We start from the raw sequence: 27,371 nt of genomic DNA, 5'->3' as shown, positions 1-27,371 counted from the left end.
AAACTTTGCTGTACAATCAAAAAAGGTAGTAAAAACAAAACAGATTTAATACGTTTTAATGTTAATTTAGTGTGTTGATATTTTTCAAATCAAACAGTGCGGTGCATTTGAACCTTAACTGACAATGAGACATAGTAACAGCCTTTGCACAGTAGCAGAACATCTGAGTGTCCACCTGGTGAACACTGTCATCCCATGAAATGGTGTCCTTACTTCTGGGGTTTTCATTCAAAGCTTGACCGTAGTGCGGACAGGAAATGAAGGTAAGGAGAGGGGGAAGTGCCCTGGAACAGAAGTCCTTATCGAAGGGGGACATTAAACCATAAGCTATCTATCTTGCTGTAAACAAATGGGTGAGTTGTTGTTTAAAAAACTAGCCTTAGTTGATGGAAATATCACATGGCCTTAATGTTTTATAGGAAGCTCAAGTGGCCATTTCATGGGATCTTTTCGAAAGATTGGAGATATGATAAATCAACAATAAACGAGGTGTTTCACGTTTACAAACTGTGCTGGTGACTAAATGTCCTTGTAGGAGTGTGGATTTTGTAATCATATGACTGTAAATAAAAAATGAATTACTTTTGAATCATAACTCTGGAATGTTTTTAGCCGGGATTATAATAATGTTGCATTTGTGCCAATATGATCTGCCTATACACCATGAAAGGTCTTTATAAAAGCAGGTTATTTGATTACTTATTGGCAAACCACAGAATGAGAGCCCTGGTTATTGTTTTATTTAGCTTCCAAGACTTTATTCTGGAGATAACCATTGACCAGATAGCTATGTGAGCCGAGTTAGTTCACATGCAACAGAATGTTCTCTTCTTCCCATAAACAAACATCCAAGTACACTTAAGATAATGTTTACACCTTATGGCTATCAAGTCTTCCACCCAGCCAAAATGTAACCCTAAAAGCCTGAATAGCTTTCTCTGTTTTTTTTACTGACAGCTACTTTCCATAAATAATAAAGCATAAAATAAAACATTGTATTTATTAACAATAAAATAATTTAAAGAATCCAATGTGTATAACAATCAATTCTTTACACGTTTCAAATGTTTTATTTATTCTGTGTTTTGATTTTAAAAAATGGAGAATGAATGGAATGGAAAAAGTGTTTTATTATAAAAATATTTAACGTGAGGAGTCAGAAAAGTTAAAGAATCAAAACACATGGCTGATTTTGAAATCGTAATGATTCAATGTGGACATGACACTGAAATGTTGCACAAGAGTGCAATGTCAATAAGAGTGCCTCTGACCTGTTAAAGGTCACACTAACATTTCCATGAAAACATTTACATAATGCCAAAGTGATCTGTACAAAGTTCAGCTAAACCAGTTGAGATGCATTTATAAATGGTGAAACGAAAATGTTACTTAGGTTTTCCTTTTGACGATCACAAAAGTCATCTTCCTTTTATATGTAAAGTGCGATAAATGTCTCATTAACACAGGCTCCAGTGTAAATAACGATTAGACACTTGATAAAATACTTAACAGTTAATCACTTCATTAGTATCTGTTTATGATTATTTGTTGGTTTAAAAGTTGAGTCAAATCATAGAAGAATGAGTCATTTATTTTCCAGGGTTTTTTTCAACAGTTATTTCCATTTTCACTCATGGGTCTACAGGTTTTATTTTGATGTGGAGGCCATTAAGTGAACGAAGCACCAGTCGAGGAAGTATCTCTGGTGTTTGCGTTGGGTCCTCGATCAGATGGTATCTCTTCAGTGTCAGCGCTGTTGACACTTTCAGCTCGTTCATGGCAAAGTTCTGACCAATGCAGTTTCTGAGTGAGGAAAACAGCACCAATGAGAGGAATGTGGTGACAAATTAAGCTTTAAAGTAACACCATATAGGAAGACAGCACTTAAGGTTATGGAAATCAGATGAACAGTCAATACCAAATGATATATATATTTTTGATTGACATAATATTGGAATAGATTGGACAAGAAGATATGGCAACAGCCTTTCAGTAAGCCTTTTGTGTTTGCCAAATATGTTTTTACTGCAGTGCTATTGTATTGTAATGTGTTGTAAACTTAGCTGTAGCCCTATCTTTAGTGAGCTCGTCAAACGGTATTATATGAGGACAAAAACCTTGGCCCAGCAGAGAAGGGCACGAATGCGTGAGGAGGCCTCTTGGAAACATTCTCCGGGAGTCAAAAGACCTGGGTTGACACAAGATGGAAAAACAAACACCAGTGTGGCATTAATCACAATCTGTTGCACTTAATATGTCGTTGCTGCTATAGTATACTGCCATGTGGTAAATACTTGTGTATGCTGCTCTTGCTCTTTTGCATATAATGTATTTATGTTTTGCTATGTTTACAAATGTCATGTTCTTATATGTTGTATGTCAGGGACTACGGATGGAAATTAGCTCAAAGCTAAAATCCGGCATATTTACACTGGCACTGGCTGTAGTGTCATGGCCCTCAAACATGAAGGTGTCCACTTCTGCTTGTATATCTTCATCTGACAGACCCTGTTTGTTCTCATCCTTAAATAAAAGGCAAACTTAAAACATGAGTAATCAACATATTATGTCTTAATGTGACACGACTACTCCAAAAACCTATGATTAAAAACCGTACAAATTGTAGGCCTATTGGAATTGGCACAGAAACAGCTAATGTCTGTTGGATCCTTTTACAGGTCAACTCTGTTTGGAAAGAAAGGAATCATTGCCATTTTAGTTACTGAGTTACAGAGGTGTCCTTGATTCGCTTATTGTGTATATATATTGATTATATGTGCACAACAGAAATGTATAACTTTTAAGTTGCTGTTCAAGAGTCAAAGAGCAAAAAAAACAGACTGTTGCCTTTGTACCAGTGGCCATCATCATATGCTCAGCATATCAATGCTCATTCGAAAAACCTTCTGCGTTTCCTTTTTTCCTATAGTTTTTTGCCCCTTGCAGGTTAAGCACATACAGTATCATATTTGAATCATCTCAAGTTATAAACATGGCACAACTACGCTTTTTTAATGTGCGGCAACTTTAAGACTGTTCATGCTTTAAATATCTCATTACTAAAATGATCACGATTATTAATTCATTATCTCTATAGAGAGCTTACTGCTTTGAAAATTGCAGTTTTTACGTATGTTTTTTTTTTTCATTGATCAGAAGTGTCCCATTTTGTGAATTCAATACATGGAACATAAGACATAACATACTCTCGCTAAGAGAAGGATGTCCAGAAAGTCCACGTTTCTCTTTCCCTGTACGCGATCCAGCTCGTTCTCCTCCTTGAGTGCTTCTTTCCTCTTTCGTATGACTTCCCCTTCAAAATAAGAGAATAATGAATGAGCATATCCCCAGTAACTCTTAAAATGCAGCAACCATAAACCTACAGTTTAGAGCCTATACAAGTTTGATGTATGGGCAAGCTAAATTCAGTTTTAGATTGTCATGATGAAGGTAATATCTGTGAACATCTTACCTGTGTGACTGTGAGCCACCTTGCATGCTTTTCTTAGTCTGAAGCCATGTGGGCTGAGGTAGAAAATGAGGTCATTGTGGTATGGAAACATCCTGAACCGCAGGTTAATCAAATTAGTGAGCTCATACACTGCCTTGATGTATTCATTTGTTCCGCTGAAATAAGAACGTAGACAAACAGTTCAGACAACTGAGAACATAAACCTGTAATTGTGAATGGCGGGAAAACGTTTGTATGGACTCGCCTCTCGGTCTGACAGTTGCTGTTGTAGCTGAACGCACACTTCATGATGCTGTCCAGTGTCATAAGGCTCACGTGGTTAAACAATTCAAAGGACTCATCGGTTTTTGCATAACTCTCCCATTTGTCCTGGCAACAGTGAAAGAACAGATGTGAGGTCTCGGCAGGACGTGGAAAAAACTTCAACACACTTAGCTGGAACAACTTTGACACAAAATAGCTGCAGCATCTGGAAAGCCTTCCTCCACATCACTTCACCATTGACTGCTTATTATAGCACTTTACACAAAAGCATTTTCCTTGTACAATATGTGAAATGCAACTTGGCAAAAAAACAGATTTTATAAACAAAAAGACTGTCATTAACGTACCAGCATGGTTTTAAGTGAGTCTGACATCAGATTTATGTAGGGTTTCAAAACTTCATAATGGAAACCTGGGGTCAAGAGCCTTCTGTGGCGAAACCACTTCTGACCTTTAGACACCAATAAGCCATCACCTGAAAACAGAGGCAGTATGTGTCAGCGAGGGAAGCAGCTTAACAGGAAATACTGTGCAGTAAGCCAAAATATGCTGTAGGAGAAAGTAAAAGCAATCTTACCAATCCAAGGCTTAACAAAAGTATATGCCATATTATCTTTTGGCTCTGTTAAGAAACAAACAATTACAGATTATGTTACATTGAACTTTGTTTATTGAAATGCAGATAATAAACCAATATGAGTCTACAATGTATACGTCGTAGTTAAAAGCATCTTGTCAAAAGATTAATTTGACTTAACTGCTACATTGTAAAGGTTTATGACTTCAGTAAAGATATAAAACAATGACTCACACACTTGTAGAGTAGATGTCAATATAGTTTTCACATAGTCTGGATGTTGAATGTTGAGGAAACAAACAAAGGGACCAAACCACATCGGGAAAGCATAAGGGTACTGCTGACCCCATTTGTCCGGGTGTTTTGATTTCAAGTGGTGGAGTAATCCCGAAGTCTTTGCAGTTACACCCCCTCGAGAAATGTCAGCTGAACACGTTTTACAAATCGCAATCCGCGCGTCTTTTTCTCAGATATTTTGAAATATCTCCAAGTGGCAGACATGTTGGCTGTGAGCCAGCCTCGAGCATGGTCGCGCTTGTCGCCGCGTTTTGATTACGTCATCACAACAACACGTTACCAAACTTATAGGTGCATTTGTTGTTGTTGAAGGCCTGGCTGTTACAGTCTTTATTTACACTAGTTTGTTGTAGGCCTGCTGGCCTAGATGTTTATGCAGTTTTAAAGCACCTTGGCTTTGTTCTGAATGCACTTTGTTGTAGTTATCCTACAGAGAAAAGAAAATGCACTTGACTTGGAATGAATGTACTGTATGCATTCAAAAGTGCTGAATAAATGTTTTATGGACCCATAATAGTGATTATTATTTAAGTTAAGTTTTGCCATAATCAGGACTTTTTCCATAATCAGGTAGCTGAACAACATTGGTAAATAATGTATACATTATATATATATATTTCTATTAATCATTTTCGGCCTTTCGGCATTTGGTTTTCGGCCAACTGTTTCCTATTTTCGGTATCGGTTTCGGCCAAGAATTTCCCATTCGGTGCACCCCTAATAATGGGGACAGTTGATTTGAGAATTTTTTGTAGAATTTACCGGGTATCTGTCCGGTCCCGGTGATTTGCGACTATTCATGGACTGTATTGCCTCTTTAATCTCAGCGAGCTGCAGGCTGGCATCTAGTGTCTGTTGGTCGTTAGTCGAAATCTTGGGCATATCTAATTTATCCAAAAATGTATGTAGCTGATCTTCGTTATCAGGGGATTCAGACGTGTAGAGACGAGAGTAGTAGGTTTTAAAGATGTTATTAATCTCTCCCGGGTCAGAAGTGAGAGAGCTCAACCCGTCCCGAATCTGGGTGATTTGGTTCAAGGCCACCCTAGCCTTTAGTTGGTGGGCCAGGTGACGGCCAGCTTTATCACCATGTTCATATATAGACCCTCGTGAATGTAAAAGGAGTCGTTAAGCCTCTCTTGTTAGCAGAAGGTCAAGTTCTGTTTGGAGCCCCAACCGTTCTTTAAATAGATCAGGTGATTGAGTGGAAAATAGTTGGTTGTCTAGATTAATGATAGATTCTTCCAGTTCTCTTTGGCGTGCTCTACGAAGTTTATTAACATTAGACGTATGCGAGATGATCTTACCCCTAAGAAAAGCTTTAAGGGTTTCCCAGAGTAGGGATGCTGAGGTCTCTTCATTTTGGTTGATCTCACAGAAGAATGTAATTGATTCCGAAATACACTCACAAAAGGCTGTATCAGAAAGTAAAAGAGGGTCAAGACGCCAGAATCTAAATTCCTTAGGCTTATGATCAAAGTGAAGGTCCAGGATCACAGTTGAATGATCTGATACAGTTATCGGTGAGTACTGAACGGAGACAATCATCGAAATAAATGTTTTATCAACAATAAACTAATCTATGCGAGAGTATGAACGATGTGCATGGGAAAAGAAAGAGTATTGCCTAACCGAGGGGTGTAAAAATCTCCACGGGTCGACGTAGCCATAGTGGTCGATAAAAGCAGAGAGAGTCTGTGCCGTTTTAGAGGGCGCCACAGTTCTGGAACTAGATCTGTCTAGTGTTGGGTCTATAAAACAATTCATATCTCCTCCCAGTATCAATAGATGGGAATTCAAATCGGGGATGGTGGAGAATAGCAATTTCACAAAATTATGATCATCCCAGTTGGGAGCATACACAGAAACTAAGATGACCGGCTTCTGATAGTGTGCCAGAAATGATGACATAACGTCCATTTGGATCTAAAATTGTATTAGGGGTGAAATTTACTTTTTTCCGAATTAAAATGGCTGTGCCCCTTGTCTTTAGGTTAAATTGTGAATGAAACATTTGTCCAATCCACGGCCTATTCAGCTTTCGCTGATCAGAGTTACAGAGATATGTCTCTTGTATAAACATTAGGCCTATATCCGCATTCAGGTTTTTAAAACCTCAAGCCATCATCCAACATCAAAGCCCCACGGACCCGGTCGAAATCGTGTCATTTGCAGGAAACAACGTCTAAGGAACCTTAATATTTAATAAATTATGAATATTTTATATCAATATAACGGGAAAAAAATTCATTTAACTGATCTTTTTCATTTTATTTTTTCAAAAAAAACACACAATGCTAACAGTGAGCCTCTGAATTAGCCCCGAGTGAAAAATGCTAACCTATTACTGCACCAAAAATCACTCCTAGCTCCCTTATTAGTTATCCTAGCAGCACATCCAACCCATCGTTTCTGATCGTAAAGACACAGAATCTAACGGTGCCCACCTCAACACTGAAAGACACAAACTTGCGACGTTATCAACAAAACGTACATCACAACATGTGGCGCTAGGTAGCCTACAACGCTAACATGGCTTACCTTGGTTTTGTCTGGTCTTCAATGGCACTAAAACGATAACAACGATGCTGTAGTTAATCCATACGTTAATATCCAATGTGGCTGTGTCCCCTTTGAAATGTTCTGATAATCTATAAGCAATAAAACTGCAATTCCGTTTTCAAACATCAGAGCAGGCCATTCCTACGCTCTGTAGGAAGATTGAATGCGCTAAAACGCAACCTTTTTTTAACATGAGTGTGTGCGGGAAAAACCGGTTCTGAACCTGAAAAGCTCTAGCACGGAGCTTGAACCGGAGTTGCGTTGGTGTGAATGAGGTAATAGACGCTGCCAGAACCTCCCATTTGACATTCCTGCCCTCCCCCAATAACCACGTTTTTTATTATTTATAACATTAAAAAATATATATATATATTGTTTTAATTATAAATAAACTGTGAACTTTTATGCCACGATGTATGTGATGTCAGATAGAAACAAAAAAAAAATCGCAGGCTACGTCAAATAAATGCATGTGTCTGTTGTGATTTGTGATTCGTCCACATTTAGACCAATCACAGCGTCACACTCTGCCGCCTATTCTGAATTTGTTTATTGTTTATTGTGCATTCCTTAGACTCCCATTTCTGTTTGAATTACAAAATCGACATCAGAAATTGGCTTAAAAGGTCTAAGGATTTATTAAAACGAAATAGCGATGAAAGAACTGCAGCCGATGGTGCTGCTGGCGACCCTGCACCTGCCGTTGCAGCAGCACGCCTTAATGTCACAAGCTTGACCTCGGCAAACCCCGGGGCTGAGTTAGCGAGCCCAAGCCTTGACTCATCAATGCGGCCGCCACCAACGCTGTCCTCCGAGGCACAGCTCCTTGTGCCCCTACCATCACCACCTGCGTTGCCACACCCTGTACCACACCTGCCAGCATCCTCCTCCTCCGTGCCGGTGCCTCCACTACAGACGCTACCTTGCAGCACAGCACAGGTACTATTGGGCCAGCAACCGCTCAAAGACCAACAGCCCCAGGTGATCTTGGGGTTAATAAACCCAGCCAGGTGAAACTGGGTCGTTATCCAGGGAGATTGTTTTCAGGAAAGAAGCGCACTTTTGCCATTGCATGGTACAACAACAGACCATGGCTTGAATATTCGTTAAAAGCAGACGCAGCCTTTTGTTTCCACTGTAAACAGTTTAAAGTAAGTACGTCTTCATCTGATGCGGCTTTTACTGTCAAAGGTTTTTGCGACTGGAAACACGCATTATAGACAAAGATAAATGCCACATCAAAAGAACACATTTCATGTGAGAGTTTGTGGAGAGAGAGACAGATATGCGAGGAAACAAATAAGGAAATGAGTACTTTGGTGCACATAGATCAGCTGGCACGGAACCGTTATACGTAGGGTGACCACCCGTCCCGCGTAGCGCGTGCACGCACAGCGTTTGAACCCCAATTCATGCGTCCCGCAAATTGAGACCATGTCACGCATAATCAATGCTTGCTCAAAAAAGAATTGCTCGCTCTAGCTTCTTGAGCTCTTGGCAGCCAAACTAGCATTACTTGAGACTAGTTCAGCACGCTACAGTTGCCACACCCACCCCCCAGTATAACTGCTGACTAGGTTGTCAAATTTTGCGTCGTCGTCATGACAGCAAACGGCCGCACGCGCAGCGACAGACGCTGTGCAAAAGACTTCCGGCGGAAATGAAGTGCATTTGTGTAGGGTTATGCCGCGCTACCCGTGGTTTTGTCGCGTGAACTTGTCTATAGAAAATGGCGTCTGAAGCACCAGTAAGTAAAAAGAGAAGGTGTGGGTACAGGAAAGAGTGGGAGAGGGAATATGTGTGGCTGAAGGCTGTTGAGGGGGATAGTGAGAGGGTTTTCTGTGACATTTGCAAAACGTCCTTCTCAATCGGACATGGAGGCGAATACGATGTCAAACGACACAGACTGACTGACACACACAAAAAAAATGTCCAACAAAAAGAGACATCGAAATCTATGGATGCTTTCCTCCGACCCAAAAACGACTGTCTAGCTGACAAAGTCACTGCTGCAGAGGTGACGAGTGTGTATCACACTGTCCAACACGCTACATCATATCGAGCAGGAGATTGTGGCATAAAGCTAGCCCCAACGATTTATCCGGACTCGGACATTGCCAAGAGGATGGCCTGTGGTCGGACGAAGGCAGAAGCTATTGTCACTGATGTGCTTGCCCCTGCCTCTGTCGAAGATTGTTTCAAAGTCCTCAAAAGACCACTACATGAGCAACGAGAGGCAACAACTAAAGGTACATTTAAAGTTATGTTCATGGATGTAATATTGTGTTAGCTATTTATCTGACGTTAGCTAACTGATGTCTAATCATATTGATATTCTTCTACTATGTTAAAAGTCAACGTTTCCTTCACTTCAATGAAATTAAATAGCATCAGTAGCCAACGCAAACATAAAGGCTAAAGGCTCTTCCGTGCCTTTGTGAAACCAGGCTCTGTGTACCTTATATGATTTCACAAAAAAAAGCAACTATGATTTTTGAAAAGATGTAGGCCTAAATAATTGTATAGATTATATTTATATAAAATCAATAATGATCAAAACAGTAAAGTAGTGTCTTGTATTTTTGTAATAATCTGTTTTTAGAGAATCTCTCTCAAGTTCACCCCATCTGTGTGTGTCTCCACAGCCCACACGCCATTCTTCTCAGTGGCTTCAGATGCCTCCAATCATGGGACCACCAAGCTCTTCCCACTGTCAGTGCGTTACTGGACGCCAGACTTGGGAGTACAGACGAAGGTCATTGATTTCTATGATGACAGTGATGAAACATCTTACGCGATCCACAACCAGATAGTCACCAAGCTGGAGGAAAACGGACTGGGACTAGACATGATATCTGCGTATAGTGCTGACAATGCTAGTGTGAATTATGGGAGATACAACTCTGTCTTCCAGAAACTGAAAGAGAACAACAGTTCTATTTTGAAGGCAAACTGTGTGGCCCACATCGTTCACAACAGTGCAAAACACGCAGGAGATCGGCTAAATATCGACATAGAAAATGTTGTCAACAAGACCTTTAGCCACTTCTCCTCATCTGCCAAACGCATTGAGGAACTTAAGTCAGTTCACACCTTTGTGGAGATAGAGTACCAGTCCCTGCTTAGACATGTGCCCACAAGATGGCTGAGCCTGTGGCCTGCAGTGAAGAGGCTTCATGACTGCTGGGCTCCTATCAAGGCCTATTTTCTCTCATTGGGAGAGGAACAGTGCCCAAAGTCACTATGGCGGCTGTTCAGGGATGACCAGGATGGTGAGGGCAACCCCCTTGAATTACAGGTAATTATTTTGAATTGCATTCAACAGGGATAAGAGAAATTATGATAATGCAAAGAGTGATCATTGACTCATCTTACTTCTTTTAGGTTTACCTGTCCTTCCTCAGCAATGCGCTGAAGATTTTCCACGACACTGTGCTGGTGCTGGAGCGAGAAGATGGGACTGTCTGTGAGCTCTACGATATGATGTTCACCCTAAAAACCAAGCTACAGCAACGACAGAGTGATGGTTTCTTTGGGGCCCAGACGGGTGTACTCTTCCAGGAGTTTCCAGACAGGCAGGCAGCTGTGCTCAGAGAGGATATGTGCAACTTCTACCAGTCCTCTCTCACTTACCTGGAGCAGCGCTATGACTTCTCAGACTCCAACTACCAGAAGAAAGTGGCTAGCCTGGCACTACAGAAGAGCCCATTCAACTTCACCCATCTCTGTGAAGCTGTAGAAGTCCTGCAGCTAAGCAAGCAATTGGACATGGATGCACTATATGATGAGTATTGTGTTGTTCTGCCACACCAACAGGCCATTGTGCAGTCAGAAGCTTCAGTCGTTGAGAAGTGGGCCACCTTACTCAAGCACACACACACACCAAACATGACAGCATTAGCTTCTTTCCTCTTGAGTGTACCAATCACCAATGCTTCAGTGGAGAGGGTCTTTTCACTGATGACAGGATGCTGGACAGACACAAGGAACAGATGTTCGGTAAACCTCATCAAGTCAGAAATCCAGGTGAAGAGCAACTTCACATTCAGTTGCAAGGACTTCTACTCTTATGTAGTGAAAGAGAAGGCTCTCCTCAATGCTGTACGCTCCAACAAGAAATACAAGTTCAAGAAGAAACCTGAAGAAAACTAGTTAATATCCCATTTCTCTAAGATGTAGTTTGATTGATTTTGAACATTGGTGGACTGTTTACAGGGTTGCAAATTTACCATTTTTAGGTTACAGTTGCCTTTTAGGTGAAATGTCATTGTTCTGCATAGGATTTTATGTTGGCAACTTTTTGCATTGTTGTCACCTTGTGATGTTGATGGGTTCGCACTCCTGTGTCTATACTGAAAAAACATTTGGAACCTTCTCATGAATGTTGCTTGAAGTGAATAAATTGCTTAAGTTAAATAGCATTTGCCAATTCATTGTTCAAAATGTTATGAATCTTTATTTAGAAAGAAATACACATTGGTGGCCTATTGATGGACATACATCAGATATTACACATGTGTAGTGGAATAGGGCACTATTAATGTACTATGTAAGATGGTATGTGCTAGAAATAGGTAAACCACTTCCGCGCCGGGCAGTGTCCCACATTGTCCCTCAGAAACATACCCCTTGTCCCCCCTTGGGCTTCTTAGCAGGTGGTCTCCCTAGTTATACGTGTCAGCTGTCGTTGATATTATAGCTTTTTTTAGCTGTCAACCAACTCCCTCTCAGAGGTGACCACGATTCACTCCACAGCATGTCCGAGCCAGGCAGTGGGCTCTTCCTATCGCTGTTTGAGTATATGCTGCACAAAGATGCAGAGTTGGCCAAAATAATGTTCTTCCCCTGGTCTATGGTGTAAACACAGCGGCAAGCTTTGGGACAAACTTCACTCTCCAGCAAAAATAACCTGGACCCGAGTTTATAAAGTAGGCCTGGTTATAGTAGCCCTATGTCAGAGCTAAAAAATGCTTTGGTGTTTTATGGAGAACTGTCAGTGTAAGCAAGGTCGTTTACTTTTTCTCCACCACATTTATTTCGTATCTTTAGTTACTTTGCATATTTTGATTAATTATGTGAAATATAGGGAGGCGTGTGGTGCAGTGGGTTGTGCGTTGGTGTTGGGATCAGGGGGTCAAACCCACTGCAGTCAGCAAGTCGTTGTGTCCCTGGGCAAGACACTTCACCCCAAATTGCTCCTGTGGGGATTGCCCACAGTATTGAGTATGTAAGTCACTTTGGATAAAAGCTTCTAACAAGTGACATGTAATGTAATGCAATATACTTAAGTATGTAGTATACAAAGCAATTTAAGCTGCATCTTTACCAGTTTTGATAACACTTGAATGCATCAATAATCATAATCAAAACATATCATATACCCTACATTATTCTGAAATGGACCAATTTGCACAATAAATATACTTTTACTTTTGGTACTTTAAGTATATTTGGTTGATGTTTTGACTAAATAAATGACATGACACTGGTCGAGAAAACATGTTTTCTGAGTCATCATTGATTTACTTTATTTTCTGCCAATAATACTGCTCCACAGTCCAGTAGGTGGCGGTAGTTCACTTAGTCGTTGGTTTCCAACCTCCAATCAATCTCTAAAAGAAGAAGAAAATAAAAGATTTTCCCTCAATGTTACCCGTGTTCATGCTCTCTCTGATAATAAACGGAGCCGTTTTACTTTAATACACTATTTGTTTCCACAGGTGTATATGCCATCCTATTCAAATAACCTAGCTAATAATTTAACCTTATTACGGTTATTTGGATACCACAGCATACGTGATTGTAGATAAATATTTGTATCTAATTTCGCTAACAGCTAGCTAGCTGACTGGGTAGCTAATAGCCTTGTGTTGAGGCTTTTCTACACCGAAGACAAACACATCAACTTCTACCTGTTTCAACCAACAAGGCAAGGGCTGTTTTGCATTTCTCAGGTAATGAAGCAAGCTACTATTTAGAGTGTTTTGCTGTTAGCTGTGAACTAACTAAGTGAATTAGCTAGCTCGCTACATTAAGCTAGCACTGGCTGTAAGATACTTGTAAACAGAGGTGGAAGAAGTGCTCTTATCCTGTACTTTGAGTGAAAGTAGAAGTACAAGAGTGTAGGAATACTTTGTTACAAGTAAAAGTCCTGCAGTCAAGAAGTTACTCAAGTAAAAGTACAAGAGTGTTGACATCAATATATATACTTAAATGACCAAAAATGTACTCATTATTATTAAATCCAGGCTGAAGACTTTTATTTGTGCTTTGAATTAAACTATTCATATTTTACAGTGCACTCTAACTTTTATTATTCTCTATTTGCTTCTTCTATTCTATTAGCTTTTTAATGACTGTTTTTATATGCCATTTTATAATGTGATTCTGTTGCTCTATGCTTAATGTTTTCAATTTTTTTCCAAAGCACTTTGAACTGCTTTGTGTTGAAATGTGCTCTATAAATAAACGTGCTTTGCCTTAAAGAGCTTCAAATCTTTACAGTACCAAATAAACACCAAACGGTACATGAAGACGGTATCAAATCATCCAGAAGACTGTACAAACAAAGCTAATTTAAATCTTCCTCTTACAGAAATAATCATCGTTGTGGCTGAGAGAAGATGGAAGCTCCTCCTGTTACATCGATGCCTGTCACCGGGGGCGCAGTCAATATGATGGAGTATCTGCTGCAAGGTAAGCTAGCGTTAGAAACACCCACAGCTAAAGACTTTGTAGAAGTACAAAAGTAGCATAACATGGAAATACTCAAGTAAAGTACAAATATCTCAAAATGGTACTTAAGTACGGTATTCAAGTAAATGTACTTGGTTACTTCCCATCTCTGTTCATTTTACAGAGTGTTGGAAGAAATACTGAGATCCTTTACATAAGTTGAAGTACTATTACTACGGTCCTAAAATACTCCACTACAAGTAGAATATCCTGATTACAAAATGTTAAAGCATCAAAAATATACTTGTAAACAAATAGTAGAAGTACTCATTCTGCCCAACAGCCCATTTCAGAAAATTATGAAGTACATAATCTAATAAATGAATTTTATAGTATCAACAGTAAAAGCACTTGTTATGCTGAATGGATCTTTTCTCAGTATTATATTATTATGGTCATTGTTTTGTCTTGTTTTTATACATTTAAGAGCATTTAAGTATTATAGTCTGTCAATGTGGACCATATTTAGAAACTTGAAATACTGCGTGGATTAGTAGTACAGTACTGCATTATACCATATCAGCATATCATATGTTTTATATGTAAAGAAGTAACGAGTACCTTTGAGTGTTAATAGAAATGTAGTGGAGTAAAAGTATGATGTTAGCCTCTGAATTGTAGAAGCATAAAGTAGCTTACTTTCCACCACTGGTTTTACAACACTGCTTTGGTTATATGTGTGTTTTTAAAGGAATGAAAATAGAAATCGTAAATTCTTGAATTTAAGAAAACAGACACATTTATATGACTATAATACATAACAAATATTGTATGTGTGTATTCCTATTACTGTTTACTGTATTACAGTTATGTGGCATTCAGACATGTGAGAAATTAAAGTTTAAAAACCAACACTAAGTGCCATTTTATGGATGTTTGTATTATATGTTATTTACTATATATATTGCAACAACAATGAATTGGTATATATCTGTTTCTCTAATCTTTATTAAAACAGGCAGTGTGTTAGACCAGGCCCTGGAAAGCCTCCTGCATCGCCTCCGCGGCCTGTCTGACAACATGGATCCCGAGACCTTTACAGATCACGAACTGGTTTATCTTCTGAAAGGCCAACAAGGGAACCCTTTCATTCTGCGTGCCCGGCGCTCCCTCTCCCACCCCACCTCCCCATGGCACCTACGCTACCTCGGCCAACCAGAAGTGGGAGACAAGAGCCGCCACGCTCTGGTGCGCAACTGTGTCGACGTGGCCGCCTCTCACAGTCTGCCCGAGTTCCTCAACGAGATGGGCTTTCGCATGGACCACGAGTTTACGGCCAACGGACACATATTCCGCAAAGGTGTTATGAAAATTGTAGTTAGCAAGCTGTCACGCATCCTGGTACCGGGGAACACGGAGAACACAGAACGTCTATCGCTCTCATACCTGGTGGAGCTGAGTGTGCTGGCTCCAGCCGGACAGGACACCGTCTCAGAGGACATGCGCAGCTTTGCAGAGCAACTTAAACCTCTGGTGCACCTGGAGAAGATTGACCCCAGCAAACAGAGACACTGACGGGGAACATTAAGTCATCTCTAACTACCATGGACACATTTCTTTTTTATTTTTGTACTCAAATTAAATACATAAACTTTTATATAATGGTTACCCTTCTTGTCATTTTGTTGTGAACAAAATATTATTACTACAATCCATCATTTTCCACAACACTCTGGTCACAGACGTTTTGACATGGTTATCATATCACTAATTTGTGATTAATAATGCATGATTTTGGTTAAATGTTTAGGTAGTTTGTTTACATTTGAAGATGTGTTGTAGATCCCCACAGTGGTGTTTACAAAATATAAAAAAGTGATATGTTTGGGAACAAATGTCATTAGTCAGAAAAATAACACCTACTAGACAAATGATAGTTATTTATTTAATAACGGTACATCTTTGACATAACATACAGTCTATAGAGAGGCACCTGACATTTTAATTTGTTTAAATGGTTAAAGTTCTTTAAGACATTATTTGATAAAAAAAAGAGAAAATAATGGGTTTATTTATCTCCATAAAGCACCTTTAACACATACCACATATATCAGCTTTGATTTATTGCTATGTTTAACCCTCATGTTTTTAAAATCACATGCTGACTAGCGTATTGTGAACACATTCATTATAACCCACTAGGGGTCTCTCTTGCTCTTCGTGTAACTGGCCATCTCTCCATCTGAACGCAACCTCAGATCATCTACAAGAGCCCTGGTTGCCATGGAAATAATTAGCTGTGAGATCTGCACATCTTTTCCCCCCACTCTAATTAGCTTTCTCAATTGCTTAATGATACATAGACCTGTAAAAACCTTCCTTTCTTCCCCCTGAACAAAAGCATTGATTTTCCCTCTCTTCCCATCTCATTTCTACTGTTAACCCATTAGTGCCTCTTTCATGGGAACTTGAGCTGGGACTATTACATGTGAAAGCACTACCGCTGCCTTCAGGTTCTCCTCTGCTCATGCTCCATTCCAAAATGGCTTGTACACCAGTGTGTAAACATTATGGCCAATCTGCTACAGACACTGATGTAACTAATGCACATCCTGTCAGTTATGATAATAATGTGGGCAATAAGACATGAGTGCTTCTAATAATACCTCAACAGGAAGATGCATTTGCAGCGGTTGCGATGTAAAGTGACCGTGTGCGTGTCTGAAGGGAGCGCTCGAGGGCAGGGTGCTGTCTCTGCGTGTTGACCTACCTGCAAATCAAGGCTGAGGAGGACAAACTCGCTGAGGTGGAAAGGTGAGTTGACATTGCTTCCAAATACATTTCGTGCACCTTCATAACTTCCCTTTGGATTATTTGACATCCTTATATTGAAGGGGGATTCTTTGAAATGCTTGTGTTTGGGAAGAAGCTCATGTTGCACCACATTTTTATATTACACAAAAACTGCCCGTCAATGGAAGCCGATTATCTGATGGAGACAGTTTTATGTTCCAACTACCAGAAGCAGACTGGCCCTTAGGTCTAAAGCATGATGTTTAAACTCTGAGTGAATTATGTATTAAAGAAGAGGATGCCTCCTTGCCCAAGGCTTTATATGTCCAGCATGGGTACACTACAGTCTGCTGGCTTTCTTCCACTTAAACTTGTGTTTAGCACAGTGGTCTTTGGTGGTGAGCTGGACTCCCACTGCACCTCCACTCCATCGCCTGGAGAACAGAGAGCAACGCTAGGCTAATCAGAGTCTTGGCATCAGGCCTTCTTGGCTATTGTGGATGTAGCCAACCACTGACTTCCACAAGTGAGGGATTTGACTTGTTGCCCGGGGCATAATGTTATATTCTGCATGGTTTATTTTAAAGAAACTGAGACAAGTCAGTATTTTGACGCATATAGGCGAAAAATCTTGATATGAATATGGAGTCACAAGGGGTTAGAGTTACAGTATGTGACTGATCATGAAACTGATTACTTTTCGTTCTGGGATTGTTCGGAGAGAGATGTGTTGAGTGTAGAATCTTACGGTCATTGCTGTTTTTAATTCTAGTAGTCTAAAGCATTTCTATCTAATACAAATCTATATAATGGGGCTGACAATGAATCAGATTTAAAAAAAACAAAAAACTCTTTAGGGAGTATTCAATTGCAACTCGTACGGAGCAAATATGTTAAATACCAATTTGTATGATGTATTGTGGCGCTTCAGAGATATCCGGCATAATAATCATATTCTACAGACTTCACCTAACTTGCGTGTTTCATACAGATCCATTTGAAAAATCCAGTACAACTGTATTGTACTAGTCTCTTCCATGTTTTTCACACTAGCCAATACCGTGATTTGTATTGAATGGGTTGGGATTGTGTTGTATCATCAGCACTGTCCACTCACCTTTACTCTCTTTTAAGCAACTCTGACATTCAGTTTATTATAATGCAATTATGCTCGCTGCACTTTTAAGTGTGAGAGCAGTGCACATTGATTTTCCTCTTTGGGCAATTCAGTCGTTCTGGCTCTTTAACTGTTAAATAAAAATTAATTGTCTTCAGCAGATAGTGGTTGTTAATTATATTTTCTTAGACCTCTGAAATGGGGAGAAGTGCCATTACCTGCACATGCCTGTACTTTCCATTCCATAACACAGTCCTAATTAAAACTCTTGGCACCAATATTGTCTTTGATGCCTCTAAACATAATGCTCATAGTTGGCAGCACTCATGCCAAGATGCCACAGAAAGCTAGCTCTCGCTCGGGGCAGGAAGTCCTTAAGTCATCCCACTTTGGGCCGCTGCCACCAAGGGTTGAAATCCAGCTTGGTTCACTCAGGAACGTCCCCGATACTTGGATTTGAGCCCTCTCCTTCATGTGTCATTGGGAGTCCATATGCTTGTTAGACAGTGTGGGTTGTTTGCTGAGAGGGGAGGACAACCAAGGGGAGGAGAACCAGGGGGAAGTGTTTTCCCAAACAGGCATCGTTCTCCCAAGGGTGTTCTTGTGGCTTCTCCAGCTTCCTCTCGTCCTAATCCCCCTAGGGACGATGGTTGCAGGGAAACATTGCACAACATCATGAGGTTGTGGGGGATGTCTGCAGTGACGGGGGGCCAAGGATAGAGGATGGTCCTTGCTAAATAAACATATCCGAGACGTTTTTCCGGGTACGGGCACAGAACTCTGCCTTGTTGTTGATGTGGTGATCTGCATTGCTTGTGGCTGGCAGAGGTGATTATTGCTGTGCAGAACATGCTGTTCCAGGATCAGCCACTCGGCCTGAAGCCAGCCAGGCTGCCTCTGGAATGTCTGGTATGGGGACGGTGTAGCAGTCCGCCTGGAGGGGACCGAACACATATGTAGTTTTTAAAGCTGTCTGGGCCTCCCTCCTCTCTGTCCTTCTGAGTTCCTCTGAGTCTTGTTTTGAAATCCTAGTTCTGCTTGGAGCCTCTAAATCTGATCTTTTGTCTTCACAACTACTTTTCTTTCACTTTGTGTGTAATCAAGATGCATTGTGTGGTCCTTTGTCAACAAATCTGTCCCTTTGTGTTAGAGACTCAAGGATATATTTGTGACGTACAGTGAGGTACATGATACAAATTGTTTCTCGTTAATCAAAATGATAGTTGCAATAGGGCTTGAAGACACAGACAAACTATTAGTAACATGACATTTTACCCATCTGATCCCACTGTGTCATTTTCTATGACACACTATGACACATCCTCCCGCATTTAAAAGCGTGCTATTTTGAAAACACATTTCTCAACATCAGTCATGTCTGAGTGCACGCAGTTGTGGCTATGTTGTGCAACTTTTAAGTACAGCTTCCGTCCATGCAGTCTTTACACAGAGAGGGCGGGGTCCACAGGTAATTTTGATTACCTTGCTGCAAAGGTGCTTGTTTTGATGGTGCTCATGAACTGTGCATGTGTGCCTCTAAAAATATTAGATTGTAGTCAAATATGTTGAGAACAGTCCTTTCTTTATTGTCTGACTGCACAGAATGAATTTCAATATATTCAGCTGTTGAATATTTTCACTGCAGTCATACCAACATGTCCCCATAGGTCATACTACCCAGAGGTGGTTCAAATGCCTGTATGGAGCGGTAGCCTATAACTTCCAAATATTATCAGAAAGTGCAGCTCTGTGTGCATTGTTTACTAGAGGTCCATGAATAAGTAATAATATCCCCGCAGCAACCATCAAAATAACAGGTGTGAATGTGCATACAAATGTGAAGCAGACTGTTGCTGTAAGTGAGCTCAGCAAATCTCCTGCTTGAAGGTGAAAAGTGAGGGGCAGTGTAAGGCTTCCATCCTCATTTTTGTTTTACAGAAAAAAAATCTCGGCATGTACTAGGGAAATAAAGAGCCAATGGGATTCGAGCACCTGTGACAGTGTGCCCGCCCTGCTGTCAGTTTTGGGGAGAGGGTGGGATGGAGAGCGGAATCCCCCTCGGTCAGTTTTGAGCATATGGGTCAGAGGAGGGTGTCTCTGGCGTCGAGGCTTGGCAAATGCGATTTGGGATGTGCAAGTGTTTTACGCCTCCCCACTTTGGCTTGAGTGTGGACCCGAGATGATCTTTCAATCTGGCCTCTGAAGACCTCCATTTCACCTCACTCCTCTCAGATTAAAATCTAGAGTTACCTAATCTCTCGTAATCTGAACTAAATCTGTCTAATCGTCAATAGGAAATGATACCGGCTAAGGTATTGCCCACAGCCCACACATAATCAGCAGTGAAACCTGCTGCGCGGGGTGAGTTCTCTCTGGAGGACATTTGGACGCTGCGCACGTTGCCCGGGACAATTTGTTACGCACAAAGGCAGATCAGACGGTGTATTTGTTTAAAGACAAAAAAAAACATTGTCAAGTTTATGTAGGAATTTCCCATTTGTGTCATTTTCACATTGCCTTGTTTTATCTCCGCTGGACTTAAGGCTGGCACACAAAGCGCCGGGTGACGCTCTGCCAGAAAGATCATCATGCAGAGTTTTGATTAAGAATTTGAGGTTTGCTCTCTCGGTTCATATCAGAGATTGTGGAGAGGGAGGGGGGAGTAGAGCTACAGAGAGAGAGAGAGGGAAAGAGGACTTCGGGATTTCGCTGTGATCATGTTCGGAGAGTATTGATTTCGTGAGCGCACTCCAATTGGCAGCATCTCCACTACAGCGCCGGCGCGTCATCCTCGGTTCACATCGACGGAACGAGTTGTAAGCAAATGAGAACATGTGTGGGATCTGAGACAGTGAGAAAAGGCAAGGGGGATAGGGGAGCAAGAGGAGGTGTGATAAAGGACTATTTTATCAACCTGACAAGTGGATACGAAATGTGATCGCTGGACTATATTTTTCTTTATATTTTCAGACTGGGGATTTATCGATTCGTCACATGCGCACGCCTCTTCATTATAATTGCAGACAGTTGGGTGCTGTTCAGGCTGAATGGACTTGAATGTGTAGCTGCCAGCCTAATCCGTGCAGACTGGAAGATTTAATAATTCACGGTAATCACGCATTATCGCCTCAGTGGATGCACTCAACACAGCTCTGGTGATTTCTCCCTCTCTTTCCCCATTCCCCCTGTTGTCTCGTGGAGGATTTATCGACGACTGCTTGGCAAATATGCCGCTTATCTGAAATATCATCTGTTGCTGCAACTGGATTGAAAAGCCCCCATGACTGGCTGTGACACGCGTTTCAGATAGACTGCCTCGAGATGGACTGTTAAATAAGAAGCATTGTATTCCCCTTTTTTACTTCAGGTAAAATGGACGAGAAATTATTATTACTTTTATTACTTCTCTTATCTCTACACGCGAGGCAGTGATTCTGCTTGTATTCATCATGATCCTTTTACTCCGTTGGATTGCCTCTTATTGATTCAGAGTGTAAGCTCAATACATTACAAGACGAATTTCAACGTGCAGTGAAAGCCTGCTGAGGACAGTTGGATACGGGGATCGTGGAGGTATTCCCTCCCTTGTTCTTCATTTGATTTATTCCGATTTAAACTGAAGGGTAAATGTTGATGATGGGGGACGACGAATTGGACGCTCATCAGGTTGATTCGGATTTCGAGCCGCAAAGCCGGACTCGCTCGTGCACCTGGCCGCTGCCTTGCCCGGAGGACTTCCCCGGAGGACACGAGGTCAGTGGGGGTCTTCCACTGGTCAACATCAAGGTGGAACCAGAGGACGTCCCGGCTTGCATAGCGGGGCTCGTAGGCGGAACACCGGGAGAGCTGACGCATCCAGCCGGTGCCCCGGCACTCACAGGCGCGACGCACCCATGCCTGGCCGGCGCGGCGCTGGATGTGACCGGACCGCTGCGCAAAGCCAAATCCTCGCGGCGGAACGCGTGGGGGAACCAGTCCTACGCTGATCTCATTACCCGCGCCATTGAGAGCACCCTAGAAAAGAGACTCACGCTGTCACAGATATACGACTGGATGGTCCGTTATGTGCCCTATTTCAAGGATAAGGGCGACAGTAATAGCTCAGCTGGCTGGAAGGTAAGGAGTAAAAACACATGACGTGGATTTGATGGGTTAATCACAGAGTGTCTATTGATATTATCGTGTGTTATTACTATTCGATAATCCATTGTGATTGTATTCACCCCTTTGCCATACACATGTCACCATGGGATTCAGTGCCGGTTACGCATGAATGGTGCCATGCGTTATCTTGTCTTAGTTCATTAATGCCGTCAGTCATTGTATAGATCATCGATGGCAGAATGTAATAACTGGACTGTAGTCACTTGCTGTGCGTGTGTAACAAGGCTTTGCTCATCTCAGATCAGCTCATGATGGGCAACAGCGTCCGTTGTAGTGCATGAAATCCTCACACCATAGCAGCACAGCTTTTGTTGATGATTAATTTCCATATCTGCTGTGAAAAAATGAGGCAGTTATAGAACCAACTATTGAATGTACATTTAACACACATATTCGTATCAGTTTAAAAACACATAAGCAGTGGGACACTTAGTAGTAGTAGGAGGTCACAGGTATGCTGTCCACAATGTAAATATTCAGAAGGGTGTTCAATTGACCACGGTCCACCACCGCTGTCTGTCTGGCTGAGAGCCTAGAATAACCTCCTGGACATTTGCCCATGTTATCAGCCTCTGCTCCAAGCCTCATCGTGTTTCTATTCATTATGGCCATCTGAGGACAGGGAGAAGGGGCAGGAAGATCAGCTGGGCAGTGCATGTCCTCATGTTGCACCTTTGCGGATCTGAGACCTTCAGATCTCCACAGTAGCTCTGTGCACATGCATCTTCTGTCATCAGAACCTTGTTTGTTTTTACTAAAGCAAGACCACAAAACCGGACTTCACAGTAAGACTGTTAATGCTCATAGCGAAATTAAATACTTACGTCCTGAGTTATATAGTTGGCTGATCCCATGATTGTTACCTTCTCAGAACTATTAAATATCATATATCAAAGACCAAACATGAATTCAGATTTTTGGCTTTCCATATCATGTTAAAACTTGTTGCTGTTGCAAACATACTTTATCTCACTGCTTGGCATTAAGCCCTAATCTCAAGCACTTGACTGACACATTTTAATCCTGAACTCTCCTAAGGTGCGCCTCCAGGTCTGTTTCATTAGCCCAGCAGTTGCACCAAGAGTCAACCACATGGCCACTTTATCTTAAGTGCCAAAGTCCTAGTTCGCTATTTATGAAACTGCAAATTAGGGGAGGGGGGGGCGTTAAGCGTGGCAGCCTGAGGTCCGGGGCTATTTCAGGCCACAGGCGAGACATGGGGCCCATTCCAGGTAATGACGGGGCATTAGGTAAGTCGTTCAAAGCAGGCAGCCATAATGTCTGTAACAGGACTGACCTGGTTTTGGTTAGAGACGGATTTGTGATGTAAACATACACTTAGGAGTCACATGTGTAGCTTGCTTACAGGAACCAAACAAATAGCATATGGAAATGTTCACCCAGCAGCATGCGTGCATGTACAGTGAAAGCCTAATTTCTGATGCAACTGCTTGGCTCTTGCAATAAATGTGATCAACTTTTAATTGAAGTTGGTTCATCAAATGAGAAACCCGCTTTCATTCTCAGGACTTTGAATACATAATGAAGCCCTGAAGACTTTTTTTAGTTGGGAGTGTGACAGAAATGTACATGCATTTCATGAAGCTTGGTAGCAATAGAGGGTGTGGACACACACACATCTATTTTATAAGAGATGTTGGATAGCATGTAAAGTCAGCTAATAAAAGCAAGTTTGACGAGGTTCATAAAAACACATGTTCAGATTCAATCCATGATCCCAGGACCCTAAATCCCCCCACCTTCCCCCAACACGGGTGCTCTACTCATACTTGTAATTTAACAATCATATCAGGCTATTAGATTTGACAGCAGCCTTTGGGAGTGGGAGAAAACATTACTTGTATCATTCACTTCATTTTCATCTCAATCAGAAATATCATGCACAAGCAAAGCATTTGATGCAAAGCAGTATGTTTTTATTTTTGTTGTTGTGGCAGGCAAAGGGAGAAAAAAAAGATAAAAGAATTGTTGATAAGCTGATGATGAAACGAAATGAAATTAAGTGGTATAGCTTGGCAGTTTGCGTAGGCGGCGGGCAGGCAGGGGGTTGGGGTTGATGGCTTGGTGCAGCCTGTACACCTAGATAGTACCATTTAAGCTCCTATAAATACCTAATGGCTTCTGATTTCTAGGAAAGACGTGGTATTCTGAGGTCATGGCTTTCTAATCACCTCCTCGTGGAAGCGAGTGTACGCAGGACCGTGTCCCGATCTTTTACCATTACAGCACTGTTGATGTAAAGCAACTTTACTAGCCTTTATTTCCCAGTGTTCTTAATAAACTAGAAGCATCCAACATTTGAAGGATGCTGTGAAGTTAGCTATTGTTTTGTAAAGGCCCATATCAAGAGTTTTTATGTTTTTCTAGCTAACTATATCTAAAAATATCTACGCATACACGTGGATACATAGTGCATTTGTGCGTGGGAGAAGCACATGTCAATTGCAACAAAGCGTCAGGGTTGGGAGTGTTGTGTGCTTCTTTGTGGGGGCTAGTGCAGGGGGAGGGGCTGTCTACTTCTATAGACGTGTGTGTTTGGGCCTGCTGATTGGTCTGACAGCATGTCACTGCAGAGAATGCCGCGTAGTCTCGCTCTTGACTTCATAATGCCTCTAATGGTGGGGTTTTAAGGCAACTTGGTGCGGGGAATGCCCTGTAGGCGCCTAGAAGTTCATTAACTTCAAGGGGGTTAGATGCTGCCATTGTTACGCTCAGGGGGTTTCATTTTTGTGTATGTCCGTGTGGGGAGGCTATGGGATAAAAGAGCCCATCATTCACTTATGCTTTTATGTATTAAGTTTATTTAAATAGAAATAGATGATGCAGGCCTAAGATATCCTCACATGATGTTTTCAGCGTGTACAATTGCAACTACAGTGCATAAGTGAAGAGTCTGTTTCTTCCCGCTTTATTGTACCACACGTAGTTTTCCCTGCGTGTGTTTACAGTGCTTTTTCTGGCGATTGGGCGGTCGGATGCCAGGGGATTGCGCAGCAGGTCGGCAAAGGGTTCCAGGCAGTCACTCAGACACTTTAATCCACGACTAGACTGTTATTTAGAAAGTGTCCTTTGGTAGAGGCCTGTGCGGGGTCAGCAGGGCAAAAGGTCAGAGGACAGCAATCTGATCAGATGGAGCTAAATACAATTTTAGAGAGAAATATTACACCGACTGCAGAAAAGAGAGGATAGTCTGTGAGGAAATAAAGGGAAGAGAAATAAAGATGTATCCCTAGGTCTGTAAAGTCTTATCCTATAACCCCTGACTTCACAGGTAGTTTTTGAAACAGAGCAGGATAGTTTCACTTTATCTAATTGATTTAAAGGGAAGAAGACAGAGTCTCGTAATCCTGTCACTACACGGGCTACGGCAGCTGCAGTGGAGAAACACTTGTCAAATATGAGGGATATGAATGTCAAATGTGCAGCAGAGAGCGTGTTTGACAGAAGCTTAGCATGAAGTGGAAAGACTTGAAACTTTTTGAGTGTGTGGAGTTGCCTGTGTGTGTGTGTGTGTGTTTGTGTGTGTGTGTGTGTGTGTGTGTGTGTGTGTGTGTGTGTGTGTGTGTGTGTGTGTGTGTGTGTGTGTGTGTGTGTGTGTGTGTGTGTGCGTGTGTGTTGTTGATGGTTGGGGAGTCTGGAGAGACTGGAAAGTATCCTAGACTTCAGCTGATTCATATTTTAATCCTCCGTTTTGGCTCAGGGGAGCAGAGTAATTTAGGAGTGCGACAGACACACATTCACACACTCAGAAAAGGAGAGCATATGATGCATGCTGGACAGATTTATGGTCCAGGATTATGAGCATCTTACATCTCCCCTTGGCTCGTGCAGCCGTAGCCAGGTTGGGTTCATGCAGTATATTCGGGTTGAGCCGGGTTTCTGGTGCCAAGAAGCCCGTTCTCACCGCCCTCTCTTCCTTTTGCAGCCGCCAGGCAGGCAGCCGTGGCAGTTCATTTCTCACTGAAAATGATTAATGTACATGCAAATTACCAAAGCATGGGCACACATTCAAATATGCAAGACAGCAATCAGCAGACACTAATATGAAAAACAATATCGTTTTCCCTTAGATATTACTTTGCTCTCTCCTATCATTTTATCAAGCAGACACCCATGTTATCTCCTCTTTTATCTCTCCGCCTTTTTCGTTCAATCCATCCATCTAACAGACATTCTATACATTTTTCCTGTCTTAGTGGGTTTTGGTACAAGGGCCAATTGAGGTGAGGAGTCTTTCTCAAGAGAGCTTTGGCGTCAGTCTCCTGCCAGTGATCTGGACTGCCTTAAGCAGTGAGCCTCTTCTCATAAGAGAAATCTCATATCTCACATTATCTCCGAGATAATAGGATAACAATGCTGGATTTCCCTCAGCTCGACTCCTGTCAGCTACTGGGTCCTTTGGAGCAGAATACAAGGGGATGAGACCGTCAAGTTCCCAATTTGACAGGGTTGAATAATTTCGATGTGCTTCTCAGCCGAACTGAACTTCAGCTGTTGAAGCATTTCCTACCATGCTTATTACTCATGGCTCTGCACATTTATTAGAACAATGTATGAGCCATTTAGTGACATTTCTCAGATTATTAAATCCCCCTTTCAGTTAATTAAGTTTCCATATACTGAAGAAGCAAAGAGAATTTGTCATTATTTCCCCATTGCACTATTTAGGCTGATGGTTTCCACTATTCCCCTCTGGCTCATGCACACACAGTCACATTTGCAAAAAAATACTCAACACACTTGTGCATCCTCAAACCACCCATGGAGGAACACTCTGTTCTTGGGTGGGGTGAACCATTTTTTGAAAGAGGAGGGGGCTGACCGAGAGCGGAAGCAAGTGTTTGCGGTGCTGTTTTGCTGTCTGATCTGTTTTGAAACCTGTCTGACTCGCGGCGATTGGCTCATTTTGGAAGGCGTGGCTGTGTTTGGTAAGCGCCCGTGGATTTTTTGGCAAAACCGTTCACAGCTGCAGGGACAGAATGTGGTGTGTGTTTCTCTCTGAGGCTGTGTAAGAGATGTCATGGAGATGATGGGAAAGAGAGGGGGGTAGTAGCCTTGGGTGTTGGGTGATTAGAACACATCTCTTTTTATTATGTTATGAAACTTTGAGGGTAACAGAAATATGTCTTCTGTTTGGGGGTCTATACTGTATGTCTAGACACACAGAGCTCGAGGCATACAGCAACAATGCCCGTATTTCAATAAAATGGGAGTAAAAGTCCCTGTGTTGTCACTAAGTTAACCCTCCAGCCAGATCCTGTTGACACCATTGCCCCTGTGAATTGTAGCCATACTAATAACAACTCCATGCATTGCTCATATTCTGCTAGTTTAGAGGGAACAATCACACATCTTTGTCATCTGAGTTAATAGTAATATTACTTCCAGATAGAATTTCTTCCAATAAAGCATTCTTTATTCATAAACAT

At 41.6% G+C, this 27,371-nt stretch overlaps 3 protein-coding genes and 1 pseudogene across 6 annotated transcripts in view; 3 read left to right on the top strand and 1 right to left on the bottom strand.

Moving 5' to 3' along the window:
- The window catches only part of med18 (mediator of RNA polymerase II transcription, subunit 18 homolog (yeast)), a 30,385-nt gene extending 14,870 nt beyond the window's left edge, over window positions 1-15,515 (top strand). Inside the window, exons 1-3 of one of the 3 annotated variants that reach the window (XM_079640990.1) lie at window positions 12,738-13,101; window positions 13,768-13,868; window positions 14,866-15,515. In XM_079640990.1, the coding sequence (XP_079497116.1) occupies window positions 13,796-13,868; window positions 14,866-15,422 (630 nt within the window). In that variant the 5' untranslated portion in view covers window positions 12,738-13,101; window positions 13,768-13,795 and the 3' untranslated portion in view covers window positions 15,423-15,515. Of the gene's footprint in view, window positions 1-12,737; window positions 13,127-13,767; window positions 13,869-14,865 lie in introns of those variants that run through there. The other 2 variants (XM_079640989.1, XM_079640991.1) reach the window with 2 other exon arrangements.
- LOC307013523 (cytochrome P450 4B1-like) lies at window positions 1,111-4,647 on the bottom strand (annotated as a pseudogene). Its single transcript, XR_013810530.1, has 9 exons — window positions 4,548-4,647; window positions 4,314-4,358; window positions 4,084-4,211; window positions 3,717-3,841; window positions 3,473-3,627; window positions 3,207-3,313; window positions 2,431-2,523; window positions 2,118-2,179; window positions 1,111-1,803 (listed from the first exon to the last, which is right to left on the bottom strand). The product of XR_013810530.1 is annotated as a cytochrome P450 4B1-like (transcript).
- On the top strand, window positions 7,157-11,673 carry LOC307012890 (uncharacterized protein). Its single transcript, XM_079640094.1, has 3 exons — window positions 7,157-9,421; window positions 9,818-10,470; window positions 10,557-11,673. The coding sequence occupies exons 1-3, from the start codon at window positions 8,902-8,904 to the stop codon at window positions 11,322-11,324; spliced, it is 1,941 nt and encodes a 646-aa protein (XP_079496220.1). The 5' UTR covers window positions 7,157-8,901; the 3' UTR covers window positions 11,325-11,673.
- Window positions 15,516-20,324: 4,809 nt separating the features above from the next.
- LOC307047359 (forkhead box protein O6-like) overlaps window positions 20,325-27,371 on the top strand; it is a 30,488-nt gene continuing 23,441 nt past the window's right edge. Inside the window, 1 exon segment of the mRNA XM_079694284.1 lies at window positions 20,325-21,873. Within this exon segment, the coding sequence (XP_079550410.1) occupies window positions 21,385-21,873 (489 nt within the window). The 5' untranslated portion in view covers window positions 20,325-21,384.

Source organism: Notothenia rossii, assembly GCF_949606895.1.
Source record: "Notothenia rossii genome assembly, chromosome: 7".
NCBI classification, from domain to species: Eukaryota; Metazoa; Chordata; class Actinopteri; order Perciformes; family Nototheniidae; genus Notothenia; species Notothenia rossii.
This window is presented reverse-complemented; position numbering and strand designations above follow the sequence as displayed.